Source organism: Pomacea canaliculata, linkage group LG3 (genome assembly GCF_003073045.1).
Source record: "Pomacea canaliculata isolate SZHN2017 linkage group LG3, ASM307304v1, whole genome shotgun sequence".
Taxonomy (NCBI): Eukaryota; Metazoa; Mollusca; class Gastropoda; order Architaenioglossa; family Ampullariidae; genus Pomacea; species Pomacea canaliculata.
Window position 1 is genome coordinate 10,584,032 of NC_037592.1, and position 16,953 is coordinate 10,600,984.

The 16,953-nt window shown below is 39.8% G+C and overlaps 1 protein-coding gene across 1 annotated transcript; it reads left to right on the forward strand.

Moving 5' to 3' along the window:
- The first annotated feature begins 2 nt into the window (after nt 1–2).
- LOC112559488 (DNA topoisomerase 3-beta-1-like) lies at nt 3–10,286 on the forward strand. The gene is made up of 17 exons (XM_025230783.1): nt 3–266; nt 545–622; nt 1,613–1,726; nt 2,575–2,742; nt 2,981–3,115; nt 3,403–3,515; nt 3,771–3,862; nt 4,262–4,370; nt 4,871–4,954; nt 5,954–6,074; nt 6,539–6,721; nt 6,965–7,174; nt 7,348–7,565; nt 7,849–8,029; nt 8,309–8,508; nt 8,683–8,785; nt 9,055–10,286. The coding sequence occupies exons 1-17, from the start codon at nt 33–35 to the stop codon at nt 9,280–9,282; spliced, it is 2,571 nt and encodes an 856-aa protein (XP_025086568.1). The 5' UTR covers nt 3–32; the 3' UTR covers nt 9,283–10,286.
- Nucleotides 10,287–16,953: the final 6,667 nt, after the last annotated feature.

A 16,953-nucleotide genomic window follows, 5' to 3' on the forward strand; every position in this document is an offset into this window, starting at 1 on the left:
CACTTTTCTTGGTATAGGCTAAATTATTCAAAATGAGGACGGTGTTTATGGTGGCTGAGAAGCCTTCTCTGGCCCAGTCGCTGGCGAAAATTCTTTCAAATGGGCAAATGACTTCTCGAAAAGGAATGAACGGTGCATGCTCTGTACACGAATACACCGGCCGTTTCAACAGCGAAGGCGTTCGATTCAAAATGACATCAGTCTGTGGGCACGTTATGGGAGTGGATTTCCTTGGAAAATACAACAACTGGGACAAAGTTGATCCTGTGAGTCACAGATTTTTGTAATTAAAATGTCTCTATCCTGGTGAGATGAGGTCTTCAACGTGTGCACATGAACTAATGAAGACTCTTAACGACTAACGTGATAACATGAAACTCGAAAAAGCTAGAAGTAAAAATATCTTTATAATGACAAATCCACCATTTTGATGTTGCTTACATTTTTAAATGTCATTAGGTGACACAATTGAGATTATACAATCAGTTTTGCATTAAGCATAATTTCACCAGTTACAATGTACACTTGTTATATGCGTTTACAGGTAGAACTTTTCACAGCTCCAATTCAGAAGAAAGAGGCAAATGAAAAACTAAGGATGCCTGCTTTTCTTGCCAAAGAGGTATGAAAAAGTCAAAATTTTCATCCCCTATCCAAAATATCTAGAATTGGTTTGTTTGATGCGGAAAGAGCTTTCACCCACTTGTTATGTAACACCATGTAAGAATAGATGACGAGTGGGGAGAAAACCAGTTTACCTGGAGAAACACTTGACAGCCAGCCTTGTAAACAGGAGCCACAAGATTACTGTAATTGGACTGATCTGATTCATATTTGCTAAAAAAAGAAAAAAATCACCGTAGCCAAACAATCACTTGCAACTCATAAAAAAGTATCATCAGTCCATTCCTCATAGGGACAGGGAAAAGGATGGAAGTTGTCAAGAAACATTTTAAACTAATTTAAATTCTGTATCTTATGTTGTTTTGTTTTTTTTTTGTTTTTCTTCTATGCACCCACACGTAACTAACCTTTCAGTTCGCAAAAGACTGTTTATCTTTAAAGAGTGTTCTCTTTGGTATGCTGTTTAGCTCCAAATCAGATGGCTGTGCTGTTTCATCTGTGTAATTCACAGTTTCATTATACATCATATACAACTTAATGGATCTGCTTTGTACCTGAAAATAAGGTGCAATTTTTGAATTTTGTTTGGGACAGAGTAGAGGGAACATAGTTCTGCCAGCAGCACATGCTGTCCTAACCAAGTGCTTCTGCTACATTTGTAACAGTGTTGATGCTCTGAAACATCACATTTATTAGCGCTGCTTGTTGGGAATTTGTGGAAATTATATTATTTGTACCCAGATTCATATACTTAAGTGACGGATGTCGAGCTGGAGTCTTGTTTTCATTGACTTAAAATGTATTGCCTCATGATTAGGTCTATAAACTTAGTGAAATAACTAATAAATTCCTATCTCTATGGTCGAATGAAACAAAACTTGCAGACCTGTCTTTATTGAAGTTCTGGTCAATAAAAAAATGATTATTACATTGATTAGAACTTTGCCTTAAATTTGAAGTTATTTGCCAGATTTGCTTTTATTCTTAGGCTTCAGGAGCAGATTACCTAGTTTTATGGCTAGATTGTGACAAGGAAGGAGAGAATATATGCTTTGAAGTTATTGATGCTGTGCAGAATGTCATGAACAGAGTCACTGGAAAGGTATGCCTTATCTATTTTTAAGAGAAACACCTCTTTATTGGCATCACACAGTTAAAATGTCAAATTGTGACATCATTCTGCAGGATTACCATGCAGATTATTGTTATTGCAAATTATTGTTCTTCTTTATGTTATGTTAAATCTGTGCTGATTGAGTAATCAAGACATTGCTTTAGATCAGTGATGCCCAACCTTTTTCGGCCTGCGGGACATATCCATTTCAGACAGCCGTGTCGCGGGCCATATCCATTTCGGACAGCCGTGTCGCGGGCCACTTCACCGCAAAAATACAAAAAAGAAAAAAAAAAATAGAGCAGACACCATTTTTTATTAGAAACAAGTTGTGCTTACCATTAATTATTTAGTAATTAGTGGGATATTTGAAGTTGTTTTCCCGAAACCAACTTCTGAATGTCCGGCCTCATCATAGAGACACCAAGGCGAGCACTGAAAAAGATTGGGAAACGCCCTTACGTGGGGATATATACTTCTTCTTCCCTTTATTCGTTTTTTTCGTTTTTTTTTTTTTTTTTTTTTTTTTTATTACTAACATGCCGATTTCCTGCACTGTGGGCAGAAGCTTCGCGGGCCGGATATGGCCCGCGGGCCGTAGGTTGGGCATCCCTGCTTTAGATGATACAGGTCTTATTGTCTTCTTATGTAATTTGTGAAAAAGTTTGTGTGCGTGTGTTTGAAAATCTGCTTGCTTTGCCAAGATTTTGTCATATGATGTGAGCTTTCTGCTATATCGGATCTAAACAGGCACCAAAGAGATCTTCATGAAAATAAAATGCAACGATTTTCCTGTCAATCATTTTCTCTCTCATGTCTTTCATTGTCATGTGCAGCAAGTTTACCGTGCCAAGTTCAGTGCAATTACAGAGTCTGAAATAAAGGCAGCGATGCAGAACCTTGGAACACCAAACAAGAATGAGGCATTGTCAGTGGATGCTCGACAAGAACTTGATTTGCGCATAGGGTGTGCCTTTACACGCTACCAGACCAAGTTTTTTCAGGTTAAGTAACAAACAAATTTAGGTTCTCATGAGCTAAATATAAATTTTTTTCTTGGATCCCTATTTGGCATGAGATGATTAATTTATTAGGTGGCTATCTTAACCTTTATAGCACAATGAGCCACAATTGTGGCTTGCTGAGGAAGCATGGGGAAGGTAATTTTCACTACTTTTATTGCAAAGTTCAATCTTTCTCCTTTCCAAAAATGTTTAGGTCTTAAATGCCTGTTGTTTTCAGGGTAAATATGGTGACTTAGATAGCACGCTGATCTCCTATGGTCCTTGTCAGACTCCAACTCTGGGTTTCTGTGTGGAACGCCATGACAAGATCCAGTCATTCAAACCTGAACCATATTGGGTCATTAACACCCAGGTATTTTCCTTATTACATAAATCATCACTTTACACATCATTCAAAGTTAATTTGGGTTTGTTTTGTTTGGAGCACAGCAGTAACTGTGATGCAATTTATTGCCTTTTTTTTTTTAAATTCTGGGCAAACATCTTCTGAAACGTGTCATTAAGCTATGAATCTTTACATTATATTTATGGTGAGAACAGCGGCCCTATGCTACTTGAGGAGTAACAAGGAATAAACTAAAACTGCTAAAACTATGGTAAAACTATTTGTGATGCCAGTTCCTGTGCTTTGATTTTTAGGTCCATCTGCCTGATGGCAAAAGCTTGAAACTTGACTGGGAAAGAGTGCGTGTGTTTGACAAGGAGGTGGCTCAGATGTTCGTCAATCTCATTAAATCTGGCGACAAGGCATGGTGAGTGTTTAAATAAGCTGTAGACTATATTACAAAATAGAAATGCAAGTCACAACTTACTGACAAAGCAAAGCATCAGATTGTGGTTCTCTCAAGTGACATGAGTTCTTTGGTCATGAGCTGATGGTTTTTTTTTAGCAGATTGCAGCTGTAGCAACGATGGTGGTAATAATAGAGGTTGAGTGAATGGTGGGGAAACATTATGTGTTTGTGATACTGATGCAATTCACGCTGTTTCCTTTTTTCCTCTTCCAGTGTCTTGGAGACTGTACAGAAGAAAGGAGAAAAAGCAAAGCCTCTTGCACTAAACACTGTAGAGATGCTTAGAGTTGGAAGTGCAGGATTGGGTATGCATATCACATGCTTAGATCCCTTTGTTTCTGATCATTTGAGCATGTCTTAAACGATGAATGAAAGCATGTTCTTGTCTTCATATGCTTTGATGTTTATTACTACTTACATATTTTAGTTCCCATATTCCATGACGCCCTTTAATATAAAAATCATATATGTTAAAGTGACAAAAAAGGCTTCAAACTGCATAAGAAAGAGAAAGTAATGAAAGAAAAGTAAAATAATATCAGTAATTGTTTCTATTTAAAAAATAAGTTTTGTTAATTTTTGTGTAAAATAGATGTGAAAATGCTTATAATTTATTATAGAACAGATTTGATTTGGTAGGAGTTATAGAACAGCAAATGATATAAAGACAGAAAAACATCAGTATGTTTGTTGTAATAATGCAGGGATGAGTCCTCACCATACAATGCAGATAGCAGAAAAACTCTATACCCAAGGTTACATCAGCTACCCTAGAACAGAGACCAATTCTTATCCAGACAGTTTTGACTTAAGGTGAGAACAACATTACATGTGCTAGATTCTTAACCAATTTTTGCTTGAAAGAAATAAAAATATCTGAAAATTTGAGCAATGCTTTGAAGTGTCTTGCTCAGTGTATTTGATGCAGGCTGGAAAAAATATTAAAGAAATAACCTTGGTCTTGTCTTAGTCTATCAGTTGTTTTACTATTTGTGTTTTCATTGCTTAGTTTTAAAAACTACAGCGACTGAGATTTTCCCATATTGCATCATAAATGATGTTAAGAGTAAGGGTTAGGGTTAACCGGGTTTTAAAAACTGGACTTATGGTCCATGGTATTATAGCTGAAATATGAAGAAATGCTCATAGATTGTGAGAAATGCATAAAATATCTAAAAGGAATTCATTGTCGCACGAATGAAAATGAGTTTATGGTGTAAGGTTTCAATGTAAAAAATATTAACAAGCCGGTTTCTTCCTTTTGAAAGATATATTTCTTACCCCCACCCTAACCCTCTGTCTCTCTCTTGCAGAGGAACGCTGAAGCAGCAGGCAGATCATCCTGACTGGGGGCCTTATGTCCAGCGCCTTTTACAGACTGGCATCCAAAAACCTAAGTAAATTATTGCAGTTTTCACATTTCTTAGATGGTTCACAATGATCATAAATTCCTGCATGTGTAAAGTAGCCGCTTTTTAGTTTTGTTTTTTTTTTTTTTTTTTCATGAATTGAAGAAGAAAATCAACTTGATTAGAGGCTATATCAAAGCATGAGTTGCTTACAGCTTGGAGAAGCTTTTATAGTAGGTGGGTCTTGATGTTGCTAGTTGTTAATGATGGTGGTGGTGATGATGATGACCCTGTCAACCTACTAGTCTTGATCATTTATACACACAAATTCAAAATGTAATCAGATGAAAATGCAGCAATAAGTACCACATAAAGGCTAAAAAGCATGATAAACAACAGCCATACTGCATCACTTAAGCTACATTTGCCTTGTAGAATAAACTAGGTATTTCTTGATAGCTGTGTAAAACTATGCAGTAGCATATTCTCAAGATGACCACACAAGAGTTATGTTGGTATCATTCAATGTAGGCGATTCCATCTTCAGTGCATGTCTGCAGAAGCATTTAGGTTTTTTTATAGCTGATAGTAGCTTACAATTGCCGTGGTAAAGAGAGAAGTGATATTACACCAGGGCTATCTTGCAGTCCATGCATACAAAACGAAGAAACTTGACAAAGAGTGAAAACAGTCCATGTGCAGGATTACTATGAAGATCACAACCAAGATCTCAGTTCAAACCACGGACACTAAAAAGCAAACTAAACTCATTTAAATACACAGAACTCAGCCTCCTCAAGCCAGTAAGGATTTTGTGGAAGATAAATACAGCATAAGAAGTTTATCGTAGGATTGTCATCAATGTTGATGACCGCTAGGTTGCTAGGGAAACGTTTTCCCTGAAGACCAGTACTGGTGAGCCAGCTCATGTGATGATCACCTAGTACTAGTCAAGAAATGATGATGGACTTGTACTATTGTAGTGTATCTGCCCTCATCAACCTTAGATCAAAGTTGTTGACATCACCTTTATCATTTGTTTTGTAGGAAAGGACAGGATGCTGGTGACCACCCACCTATTACCCCTATGCGCTGCGCTCGGGAGACAGAGTTTGATCACGACAGCTGGCGCCTGTACGACTACATAACACGTCACTTTATAGCAACAGTAAGCAGTTTTAACTTATTGTCATACTGGCATGTTACCAGTAGAGTGTCAAGGTTTTCATGTGTTTTAAAACTTTTATAAGCTGCAGCACAGGTCTACTGTGAGCTTTGAATAGCTTATTGGTTTTAGTTTGATAATATTTTGTAGTATCCTGTCAAATATAGTTGTGTTCAGTTTGTATTTAGCAAGAGAGCTTAGTGACATTAAACACTATATTGCTTCTGCCGTAAGAAAGTTGATTTCCTTGTACAAAATCTTCTAAAATCATCTGTTTCTGGGGAAGCATTAAAGAAAGTGAGAAATAGATGATTTAGCTGCATTTTTCTTTTGTATCGTATTCAAATAAACGAAAGTAAAATGCTAGGCCTGTTGTGGCCGTAGCCTCAAATTTTAGGAGATATATTTTAAAAGTTTTAAATTATTTGTTCCTTAGCACACTTTTTAATTCTGTCTCTGGATTTCAGCTCAGTCCCAACTGTCAGTATCTGCAGACAACAATATATTTTGAGATTGGCCCTGAGAAGTTTTCCTGCACAGGCAAAGTTTTGCAAGAGGCAGGGTTTACAGAGATCATGCCCTGGCTTGCACTGGGAGCTGATGAAGAAATTCCACTCTTGAAACAAAACACGCTCCTCAGTGTGGAGGAGGTGAGTCAGGCTGTGTGCATGTGCATAAGAAGGAGGTGAACAAATCCTCTCTAAATTTTGCTGACATGGTTAGGCATTTGTCGCGCTTTGTTTTATACAATCTTTTACTGAAAACAAGAAATTGACAGTTATTATTTTGATTTCTTTATTCAATATTTATAATGTTACTCATAAATCATTTTGAACTTTTTATAACTGATCAGTAGGAAAAAACTTACGATGCTTAATCTTTTTTTTTAAAAGGTCAGGTTAGTTGAAAAACAGACTTCACCTCCAGATTATCTGACAGAGAGTGAGTTGATTTCATTGATGGAGAAGCATGGAATCGGCACAGATGCTAGCATTCCTGTACACATCAACAACATCTGTGAACGAAACTATGTCAGCATCATAAGTGGGAGGCGTCTTCAGCCAACTCCTTTAGGCATTGTCTTGGTACATGGTTATCAAAAGGTGAGACTGTCCATGTAAGGTTACTTCAAATCCTGCAGTAAATTAAAAAAAAAATAACAAAGAAACCCCACTTATAACTCTTTAAGTGTCATTAAAGGTGTCTGTATTATGATGTTCATAATGCTTGCTTGTTTCTCATGTCAATACAAAGATAAATCTCATTTGGTCATCAGATTGATGCAGATTTGGCCCTTCCCACCATGCGATCTGCTGTTGAACAGCAGCTGAACCTGATTGCCCAAGGCCGTGCCAACTTTCATGAAGTGAAGCAGCACACTCTGGACATTTTCCACCTCAAGTTTCGCTATTTTGTGCAGCACATTAATGCAATGGATGAACTGTTTGAAGTTACCTTCTCATCCCTTGCTAGCAGTGGTCGACCAATATCACGGTATCTTCTTCCTTATTTTTCTATTCCCTTCCTTCATTTCCTTTCCTCAATCTTATGCTTTTTCTTTCTTTTCTTTATTGTATATTGCATAAAAATATAGTCTTGAAACCATTGTCTGCTTGGATTCTACGGTTGGATCATATGTGATTATTTCCTAAAGGCTCATTCTAACAGGCTTTATGAAGCTAATGTTTTGTCAAATGCAGACTGTTATTCAACGCTTGGAGCAGGACGGTTATAGTGATGATGATAGTAGCTGTGATGTTGGTGGCGTCATTTTCAGGTGTGGTAAGTGTCGACGTTACATGAAGCTTGTCGAGGCCAAACCTGCTCGCCTGTATTGTTCCACCTGTGATACAACATACAGTCTGCCACAGAATGGCAACATCAAGCTCTATAAAGAACTACGCTGTCCACTCGATGAATTTGAACTCTTACTCTGGACAACAGGTGCCAAAGGCAAGGTGAGGGATTTGTGCAGCAACAGTTCAGTTTGTTTTGAAACACAGCCTTACGTTAATCTTACAAGAATTTTCTGTGATTTCTCAAAATTGTATAACTGCAACCTATTTATGCTGCAAAGGATATTTCATAAAGACTTCCTGGAAAGTACATCTTTGGCAAGAGAAGTTATGTCCCCAGTGGAAGTAGATCGTGAGATACACGAGCCCATGCAAAAGCACTTAAATGTATTTAGCAGATGAGTTCTGACACACGTCTTGAAAAGGTACTTGTCTTTTCAGTCTTACCCACTGTGCCCCTACTGCTACAGCAATCCTCCCTTCAAAGAGATGAGGAAGGGAATGGGGTGCAATGAGTGCACACATCCTACCTGTCCTCACGCATACTCACAGAATGGTGTGTCAGAATGTGTAGAGTGCGACAGGGGCATTCTTGTTCTTGACCAGACGTCAGCTCCAAAGTGGAAAATGGCATGTAATAAGTGAGTAAATACATTTCTTTGTCATCATATTAAAACATGCCATGTAATAAGGGAGTAATGACTTTATTTGTCATATTGGCATTGTTGATATTACACCTTAGTAGCTCAGCATTTTTCTTTTTTTTGCTTATGGACACAGTACGATTTTCAGACTTTTTCATCTTTTCTGTTCAGGTGCAATGTTGTGATTCATTTCTTTGAGAATGCCCTGAAAGTCACGGTGAGAGAGGAGGCGTGTGATGAGTGTGGTGCCAGTCAAGTAGAGGTTGGCTTCAAGGTAATTCTTATTATTAACATCGTTACATGTTATTTACACAACCTTACTCTAAAGCAGATGATCACTTTTTATTTCCATTCACATGTTTGATTCTAAAAATTGAAGTATTAGGAGAATAGCTTTATATCACTAGACTTTTTTGTGTATTTATTCACTTTGGATAAATATCCCCACATTACATCAAATTTCTCCAAATGTATAACAGGTGTGTCATTGAGAGCCACGTACAATACCTGTCAGTTACAAATCAGTGTTTATTCATGTCACAGCAAGGAAAGTCACCATTACCAGATGAGAAAGAAGAGCACACTGGCTGCTGTTTCTGTGATCCAGTGTTTAAACCGCTGATGGAGAAACACCATGCAATCAACCGTCTACCTCAGAGAGGGCGGGGCAGGGGAGGGAAGAATAGAGGAGGAGGGCGTGGTCGACCTCGTGGTCGGGGAAGAGCTAAGCCCAAAGACAAGATGGCCCAGCTAGCAGCATACTTTGTCTAAACTGTTGCTTCAGGTGTTCTCGCACTTCGTTTTCATAAGAGAGAACAAACAGCTTGTCACTGCCATTTTTCTGAGTAGTATATTGTTGAAAGTTGTGCATGTTGATGGCAGATTATGATGCATTGCTGTAAGAGTAAAAATGAATTTTTTTCCACGTGTTCATGGTACTTCAGGACAATAGCACTGTCATGCAAGACATCCACCTTTTATCAGCTGATGAGATAGAACTAGTTTGTCAAAACATATGCTTGGAAGTTTTTTTTAAAGATGTATACGTAGTTCATGAAGTTTTTTTTAAGGTTCATTGAAAAGTATATTTGCATTTATGTGATTGTGTGTGTGTGTGAGAGAGAGAGAAAAAGATGTTTTTGTTGCCTGCATCCACTCATTTAAATGTTTCTTCGTAAAAGAATGTATACCCACCTCATTCTTCCTCGCTCCATCAGAATGGAAGGATCTTTCCCACCTCCATTTTTATGAGCCAAGTACATTACTTAAAACCCTGTACATTTTAAAAAACCTATAAAATATTTATTTGATGGCAGGTCACAGGTGCATACATTTCTATTCAAGCCATTAAACAGCAAAATTATAAGAATTTTCCAGCATTTAAATTGAAAGAAACTGTATTAATAAATCACTAAGGAGAACAAAGGAAACATATTTTTGAGATGTAAACAGGCTACTACTCTTCTGATCACAGCCTGCAAAACGGCAAGCACAATTTAAATATAACTCACGAGAGTTAGAATGTCATTTATGATCACAAATGTTTCTTCCCATTGAGTTTTTTGTTTCGTTTTGTTTATCTGCATTGATGTAAGCATCAAACTTTATACTCATGCTGACTACAATCGAGAAATCTGTCTTTGTCCTATAAAATGGTTTTAACGGTTTTGCACAGTAGAATATGCTATTTTTCTATCTACGCTATGGTCACAAATTATGCATGAAACACAATATGTGAGCAAGTAGAAGTAGGAAATAAAATCTTTTATACCTGATAGACTTGCTGGTGTTGGTTTTTGTTGTAATTTTGATTGAAAAATAATAAGAAGTATCTTTTCTCATATTTTTCTGCTTCTTGTAGCGTTATTTCTTACTGGAAATAGGGTCATTGTGATGTGCCTTTTATGTTTTGCAAGACTTGCTGATTCCTGAAGGCCTTTGATTCTTGGCACGAAAAGAAGAAAAAGTTTTTATAGTCTCGGTCATTCCGTCATATATATATTTCGAAAACAAATTTACTGTTTTCAAATCATTTTAATCAACAATGAAAATCCTCAACTTTCCTTTTTAAAGTTGTGCATAACTTGAACCGTTTATATGGTGTCATTGATAAATGAATTTTCTTGAAAGTAGCTTTGTAAGTCGTTTGTTTTGCAGTTCTTAAGAAAACTCATTTGTTACAAGCAGAAAAGACCATAATGTGCACCTCAGTAGTAACACTGAGACAATAGATTATTGCTTCTGCATACAAGAACTGAGGTGCACATTTTTGACTGTACAGAATGAGATATTTAGGTTCTAGGTGGTTGAATGAGTGCAGGGACGCTGTAACGCCCAAGCAAACATCTACGCCAAGGGGCAAGGGGGTTCGAAGACGACTGTCTTACGTTTAGTTCAAGGGAGGAAACCTCTTATCTGATACTGAGCAGTCGAAGACAGTTTATTTCCCTGTGAATACTTCCGTTCTTCAGACTTCGGAGTTCGACTGCTGTGCGGTAAAAAAGGCTAAAAATCCCCACAAAAAAAGGGTTAACCCCAGACGCCATAAAGAGATTGATTTATTTCATACTTGGCCCTAATGCAACATATTCCTAAACGAAATGACAAAATGTGCACAAGATTTAAACATTACTGAATTAGAATAACGTCTTATAAACAACACTACATCATGTAGAATATAGGCATATTACTCCGCTATTTTGGTGATTGAAATGGTACTACTTAGGTCAAAAGGTTGTGGGGTGAACTGCCCTATTGCACACCATAACCACCTAACGTCTTTCCTTTGGGTTGGGAACCTCTGCTACAGTCAGGCTGTGCGAATGCTGTGAGAGATTTCGGTTCCTCTCCAGACGAATAATGTCTTTCTTTTGTAGAATAAAGCTCAAGTCGTGTGTGCAAGTTCAGCGCAGAGCTTCAGAATATAATTTTAAAAAATTTAAATCCTGTCAGGCAATAAGGGACACAATAAGGCACAAAGGGGACTTCTCATACAAAATGTAATCTAATGTTACATGCATACACTTTCTCACAATCATTCAAAACACTTTCATGGCGATTCTATTACAACAGTCGCGAATAGAGCTCAGCCTGTACTGGACATTCGGTTAATTCGCGTTGTAAAGAGGTTGCACGGTGCTGGGTCCAAGTCTTGGCAGTGGCTACAGAGAGTAAAATATATAGACAGCAAAAATAAACAGCATCGAATGAACTAATACAACGGTCTGCAACAATGTCAGTAATAACGATAATTGGTTTCTCGGGTTAAAATGTCCTTGTAATCACACACAGCAGAACAATTCTGGAGTAGTTACAAGCATCTGCTTTCCTGTAAACACAAGAAGTAAAAAAACAAACAAACAAAAACTAACTGCACTACCTACACCCGCGGGCTTGTTCCACTGGCCATTGTGTGGACATCGAACATGATCGAAAGTCTTTCGAACTGCGCGTTCACCTTAGTGTGCCCGGGAAACTGTTTTATTCTGTTGTTACATCGCCAGTGTATTTAAAGTTGCGCCAAAAGAAAGAAAAACCTCCATCCCCAGCGACAATAAACTCACGAATAACAACATTCAGGGGGAAGGAATTGAGATGCTGCTGAAAGCAAGTGTTGTTTGTGGTCAGCAATTGTTGTTTGAAGGCCCACGGCAGTGGAGACACCGATCGCTCGAGAATACATGTCTCTTGCTTACAGCGCGTAAACAGATCTCTTGAAACAATTTAAACTTTTTTACTTAGTTCTTTTTTGAAAGTCTGAGTAGTATTCCATTCTGCTGACCTTGAGATATTGAACGATCGACGACTGATTTGCGGGTTTCGATCCTGGACTCACATAGAGTTTTGCCTACCCATACTTGTCTTTAGTTGTCAATATTTGTCTTCCGTTCCTTTGATGTCTTCCATTGTATTGTATCCAAACTGTTTTAGGTGTTATTAAACAGTTGATGTACTTGGATCTTCATTTTAAAGCCGTAGTTTTCAATAGTCAATAGTTTTCAAAAGTGTCAGGGCCAAACTTTTCTGATGATGGAAAGTAAATACACTCCAGCCTGGAGTCCACACTTCACGTCATTATTTTGCAGCTGCAGTTTCTCAGGGAACCACCACATGCAACCTGCTTCTTTTCAAGTATTAACTGCCACCCTGCCTTTCATAACATAAAAAATAAGTGTGTGTGAGAGAGAGAGAGAGAGAGGGAGGGAGAGGGAGGGAGGGAGAGAGGGAGGGAGAGAGGGAGGGAGAGGGAGGGAGAGAGAGGGAGAGGAGGGAGAGGGAGAGAGAGGGAGAGAGGGAGGGAGAGGATCGAGGAAGAGAGAGGGAGGGAGAGGGAGAGAGAGGGAGAGAGAGAAACAATGACAAATTTTGTTCCAAGCTTTCCAAATTTATTTTTCTTTGAAGGATCGACAGATTTTTCAGATTTAGGAGCTTGGGTGTCGTCGTTACCTTTAGACCTATGTCGGGTATGCCCACCCACATAAAGGTAGAGGTCAGAGAAAGCGCGGTCGATGTCTTGTAAAATAATTTTTAAAAAAGCACGGAAACCGCGACATTTAATGTGACATCACATGACTATCACATGACTGCTAGCGATGAAAGGTCATTTCTGGACCCTGCACCGCATGTTAAAAAAAAATCGTATAGGGTAGGAGCAGAAATGTACCCAGAATGTGGAGATCTTGAACACCCACAGCCGAAGAAATCATTGACAGTCTGGTCCAAGATACAAGAGGGTGACCCTCGTCGATGCCCTTCATGCTAGCAACACTGTATGTTAATTATTTAAACATTCATCTAATGTGAATGAAATAAATGTATGGGTACAATGTTAAAATCGTTTTGCTAAGACAGTCAGGGGTCCTCCTTTTGCCCAGGAACACGACAGCCCCGGGGACAGACACCTCATTGAACACGATTGTTGTTTCAACATGTACGATTCCTGTGTTTCCAGATTTATTTCCCGAAAGAAACCGAGACAATCGTGTACTGAGTGTTTGTGCATGTACCATGTAATTAACTGGGGTTTAGTAACCAGAGAGAGAACACAGAATACTGTGGGGCAAGACAAATACATTAAGGATGCCAGCAGGAAGGTTTGGATGGGGTCAAGGATGCGGTAACAAAATCCCAACCTTGTTCATTTTCTGCAGATTTTATAGCCGTTTCCTGTGGCTGACAAACAGACAAATGTTGTCCTTCCAATCAAACCTCCATCACCGTATCATTAACCTTTGCGGCCTCCAGCTCCGAGCAGCTTCTGGCAGAGTAATGTTGTGCAGATGTAACAATGCAGGCCACCTCTCTCCTCCCCACCTCTCACACCCGAGGCCTTGACACCTTCACACTTATGATAGTATGGTATGGTCACATGGGTAGTCACATGTGACAAATAATTATATATAGAGGTTTCGTAGCATATAGGGGGAAGCTCCCCTGTACCTATAACCATGTCCGTGCAGATTGTTCCAGGGAAAGATTTGTAGCCCCCTGTAGCCACTGAGTAAGGAATACCAGGTCAGATGACCTCAGGAGGACGTTACAGAAGTTTTTTTTTAATTGGATTTAAAACTGACCAATCAGTGATGGTAAGGTGACCAGACGTCCCGCATTAGGCGGGACAATCCCGCTTTTGACATCGTGTCCCGCCTGAATATCGGGCGGGACGCCCAATGTCCCGCTTTCTGGCTTTCTGGAAGTCCATTAAATGTCCCGGTTGTCTTTAAAAGTCTGAATATCTTACACTGATACGCCCCCCCCCCCTACTTTTTTCGGCGTTTTTTGTCGGTGACGACACCATCTTCGGCACGTGTCCCGCTTTCGCTCCCGAAACGTCTGGTCACCTTAGTGATGGTGAAGGTTGACGATGCATGACGAGAAAGGCATACAAATATTACAAGGTAACAAACTTCATCCTCATTTAAAATACATTTCCTACACTTTCCGATACAGGGGTGAGCGGGTGGGAGTGGGGTGGGTGCGTCACAGCATCATTACATGGGAAACAATCTACAGTCCTGGGTTGACCTCGTCTTGAAGTATCAGCTCTTGTCGTTCAGTTCGATGATTGCTCCGTGCAAGAAAGTATTTCCCCAACGTTTGGTGATTTTACAGAATCATTCGAAAACAATGTTGCGCCCTACTAAACATTTCAGATCATTCAATGACAAACTTCAAGAGCGTGTACAAATACTGTTCAGTTTACTACCGATTTTTTTCATACGTACGTTATATTATTCGGCTTCTGGGACATTTTTACAGTTGCTCAACACCAACTACATTTCGCGAGGATCGTACTCATCTCATTTCCTCTCTCACTGTCTTTCTCTCCTCAAGACTTTTAGTGGGGGATGTGTGCTGTTTTGCATGGGTATCGAACCCGATACTGCGTGATTGTCCCCGGCCTTGGATACAGGTGCTCTGATCATTTACCTTCCCGATGGAACAGAGCAGCACTCTAAAACAGAGAATGGGGCAGGTGGTGGAAGAGTTGGTGGGGATGGGGAGAGACCGGGGAGTCGTCGCTGTTCTTGTTAGGTTGCGCGCGCCGCTGGCGGAAATGCCCAAGACTCGCGGAGCGGATACCTGCGCGGCGCTATCTTTGATTTCTCTACTGTGCCCCCCGCCTCTACATCAAGACACGGAAGGCCCCCTCCTCTCCCCGGTGAGTGTCACGAACTAGGTCGCGAGGCTCGGGTCGAGAACAGTCAGGAACGAAGGTCTGTTTCCTAAACGTGCTTCAGTCTGGCAGCGCGTGAAGTTACAATGGCCGAGACGATCGCGAGGCTGCAGACACTTGCTCTTGTAACCGACTGTGAGATCTCTGACGTCAGAGGTGCATATAGTGTTTCTCATCATATTCTAAGGTCTGTGAACGTAGAACCATAAATCTTTATCCCCTGGATGGCTCGCATGCGATTTTTTCTTTTGGTTTTGAGGCTGGTGTGTACAAAGCTTCCGGTTTAGTCACATTCATGCTTTAGGCTCGCCGAGACTAGCAGCGGAGAACTTTGTAAGAGACCGAGAGTTTGTCTCAGCATACAGTCAGCCATCCACCTATACCCGACCGTGGTAGAACTATAGCGTCGTAATTCCGAAAGTCGACATCATAGGTCCTACAGTCGTGAGAGCTGATGACGAATGTAGGGTCTGTGACATCATAGGTCCTACAGTCATGAGAGTTGATGACGAATGTAGGGTCTGTGACATCATAGGTCATACAGTCATGAGAGCTGATGACGAATGTAGGGTCTGTGACATCATAGGTCATACAGTCATGAGAGTTGATGACGTTGCAGTTTCTACCAACGAATGTAGGGTCTGTAGCATCGCCGCTTTTGCGATCCTTGCCCGTTTAAGCCTCACCGCAGAGCAAGTCACTACACCATTACATGGTCATTACATCATTACACTGTCCTTACACACACCTGGGCAGAGTGTCTGTGCGCAGACAGTTGGATTACCACTCATGGCTTATATTCATATAGCACGTTTACCTAGCCTTTCCAGAACATGTGCATTTGTTAACCGGAGTTAGCAGCCTACATCTCGTTTTCATTGGGTAGACCTACCAACATCTTTTTACTATTTGATATTGTATCCGAGATGTCCCACTTCCGATATCTTTTTCCTATCGGGTGTAAAGATTGTGATTGAATTTGTTCAACTGAAGCAAACACTTATTTTTCCAGGCTTAGCAAATAAACTGACCGATATAATGGTGCAGAACAGTTCGGTAAATACTCTTTCTTTCATTGAATTCATAATCTCAGACCGGCAGACGCCATAAAAACGAAACTGAACTTTGCAATTGATATGACCTTCTTCGATTTTATCCTACGGTCATTTGTTTCCGAATGAAAATAGCTTAATACTTTTGTCATCTAGTACTTGCTTGAGAAACATCATCTGATGGAAATGAACAATTTTGACCTTAAGCCAGTTGTTTCTCTGGCCACCGCGTCCTTGACTACCATCAGGTACCTAGAAGGACGATCTTCAGCAAGGTGTCATGGCGGGTCACATGACCAAACCAGATCAGCTTACACTGCTTGACTGTTGCAAATAGAGTTTTCTACTTTCCTATGAGTGCGGTAGCCCTGCTTCTAACAAAGTCATTGGCTTTATATTCTCTGTACAGAAGGTATATGGGACCGATGACTATAAGCCCTCGTCGGTACATAAGCTAAAAAGATCCCTTACTTCCAATCCATAGCTATAACGGGGCTTTCCAGGTATTATAGCTACAAACTATAGGCAAATGTATAAATTTCTATACATATCTGCATACTCTATAGAGCAAGCTCTGAAATCTGAATTCCCACATTGCCTTTAGTACAAAAGCGCCGGAGGGTTACTACAATGACCCCACTACACATGGTGAAGGCCACGGAGACCCCGTCAGCGACCCCCTGACTCCGGCACCCTAGCATCTGGGGTCGATGA

What these genes read in the sequence shown, in the direction of transcription:
- LOC112559488 (XM_025230783.1), top strand. Translation starts at nt 33, where the DNA reads ATGAGGACGGTGTTTATGGTGGCTGAGAAGCCTTCTCTGGCCCAGTCG. An exon ending in AAATCTGGCGACAAGGCATG is followed by an intron (nt 3,516 to 3,770) that starts GTGAGTGTTTAA and finishes TTCCTCTTCCAG; the next exon opens with TGTCTTGGAGACTGTACAGA. An exon ending in CCAGACAGTTTTGACTTAAG is followed by an intron (nt 4,371 to 4,870) that starts GTGAGAACAACA and finishes TCTCTCTTGCAG; the next exon opens with AGGAACGCTGAAGCAGCAGG.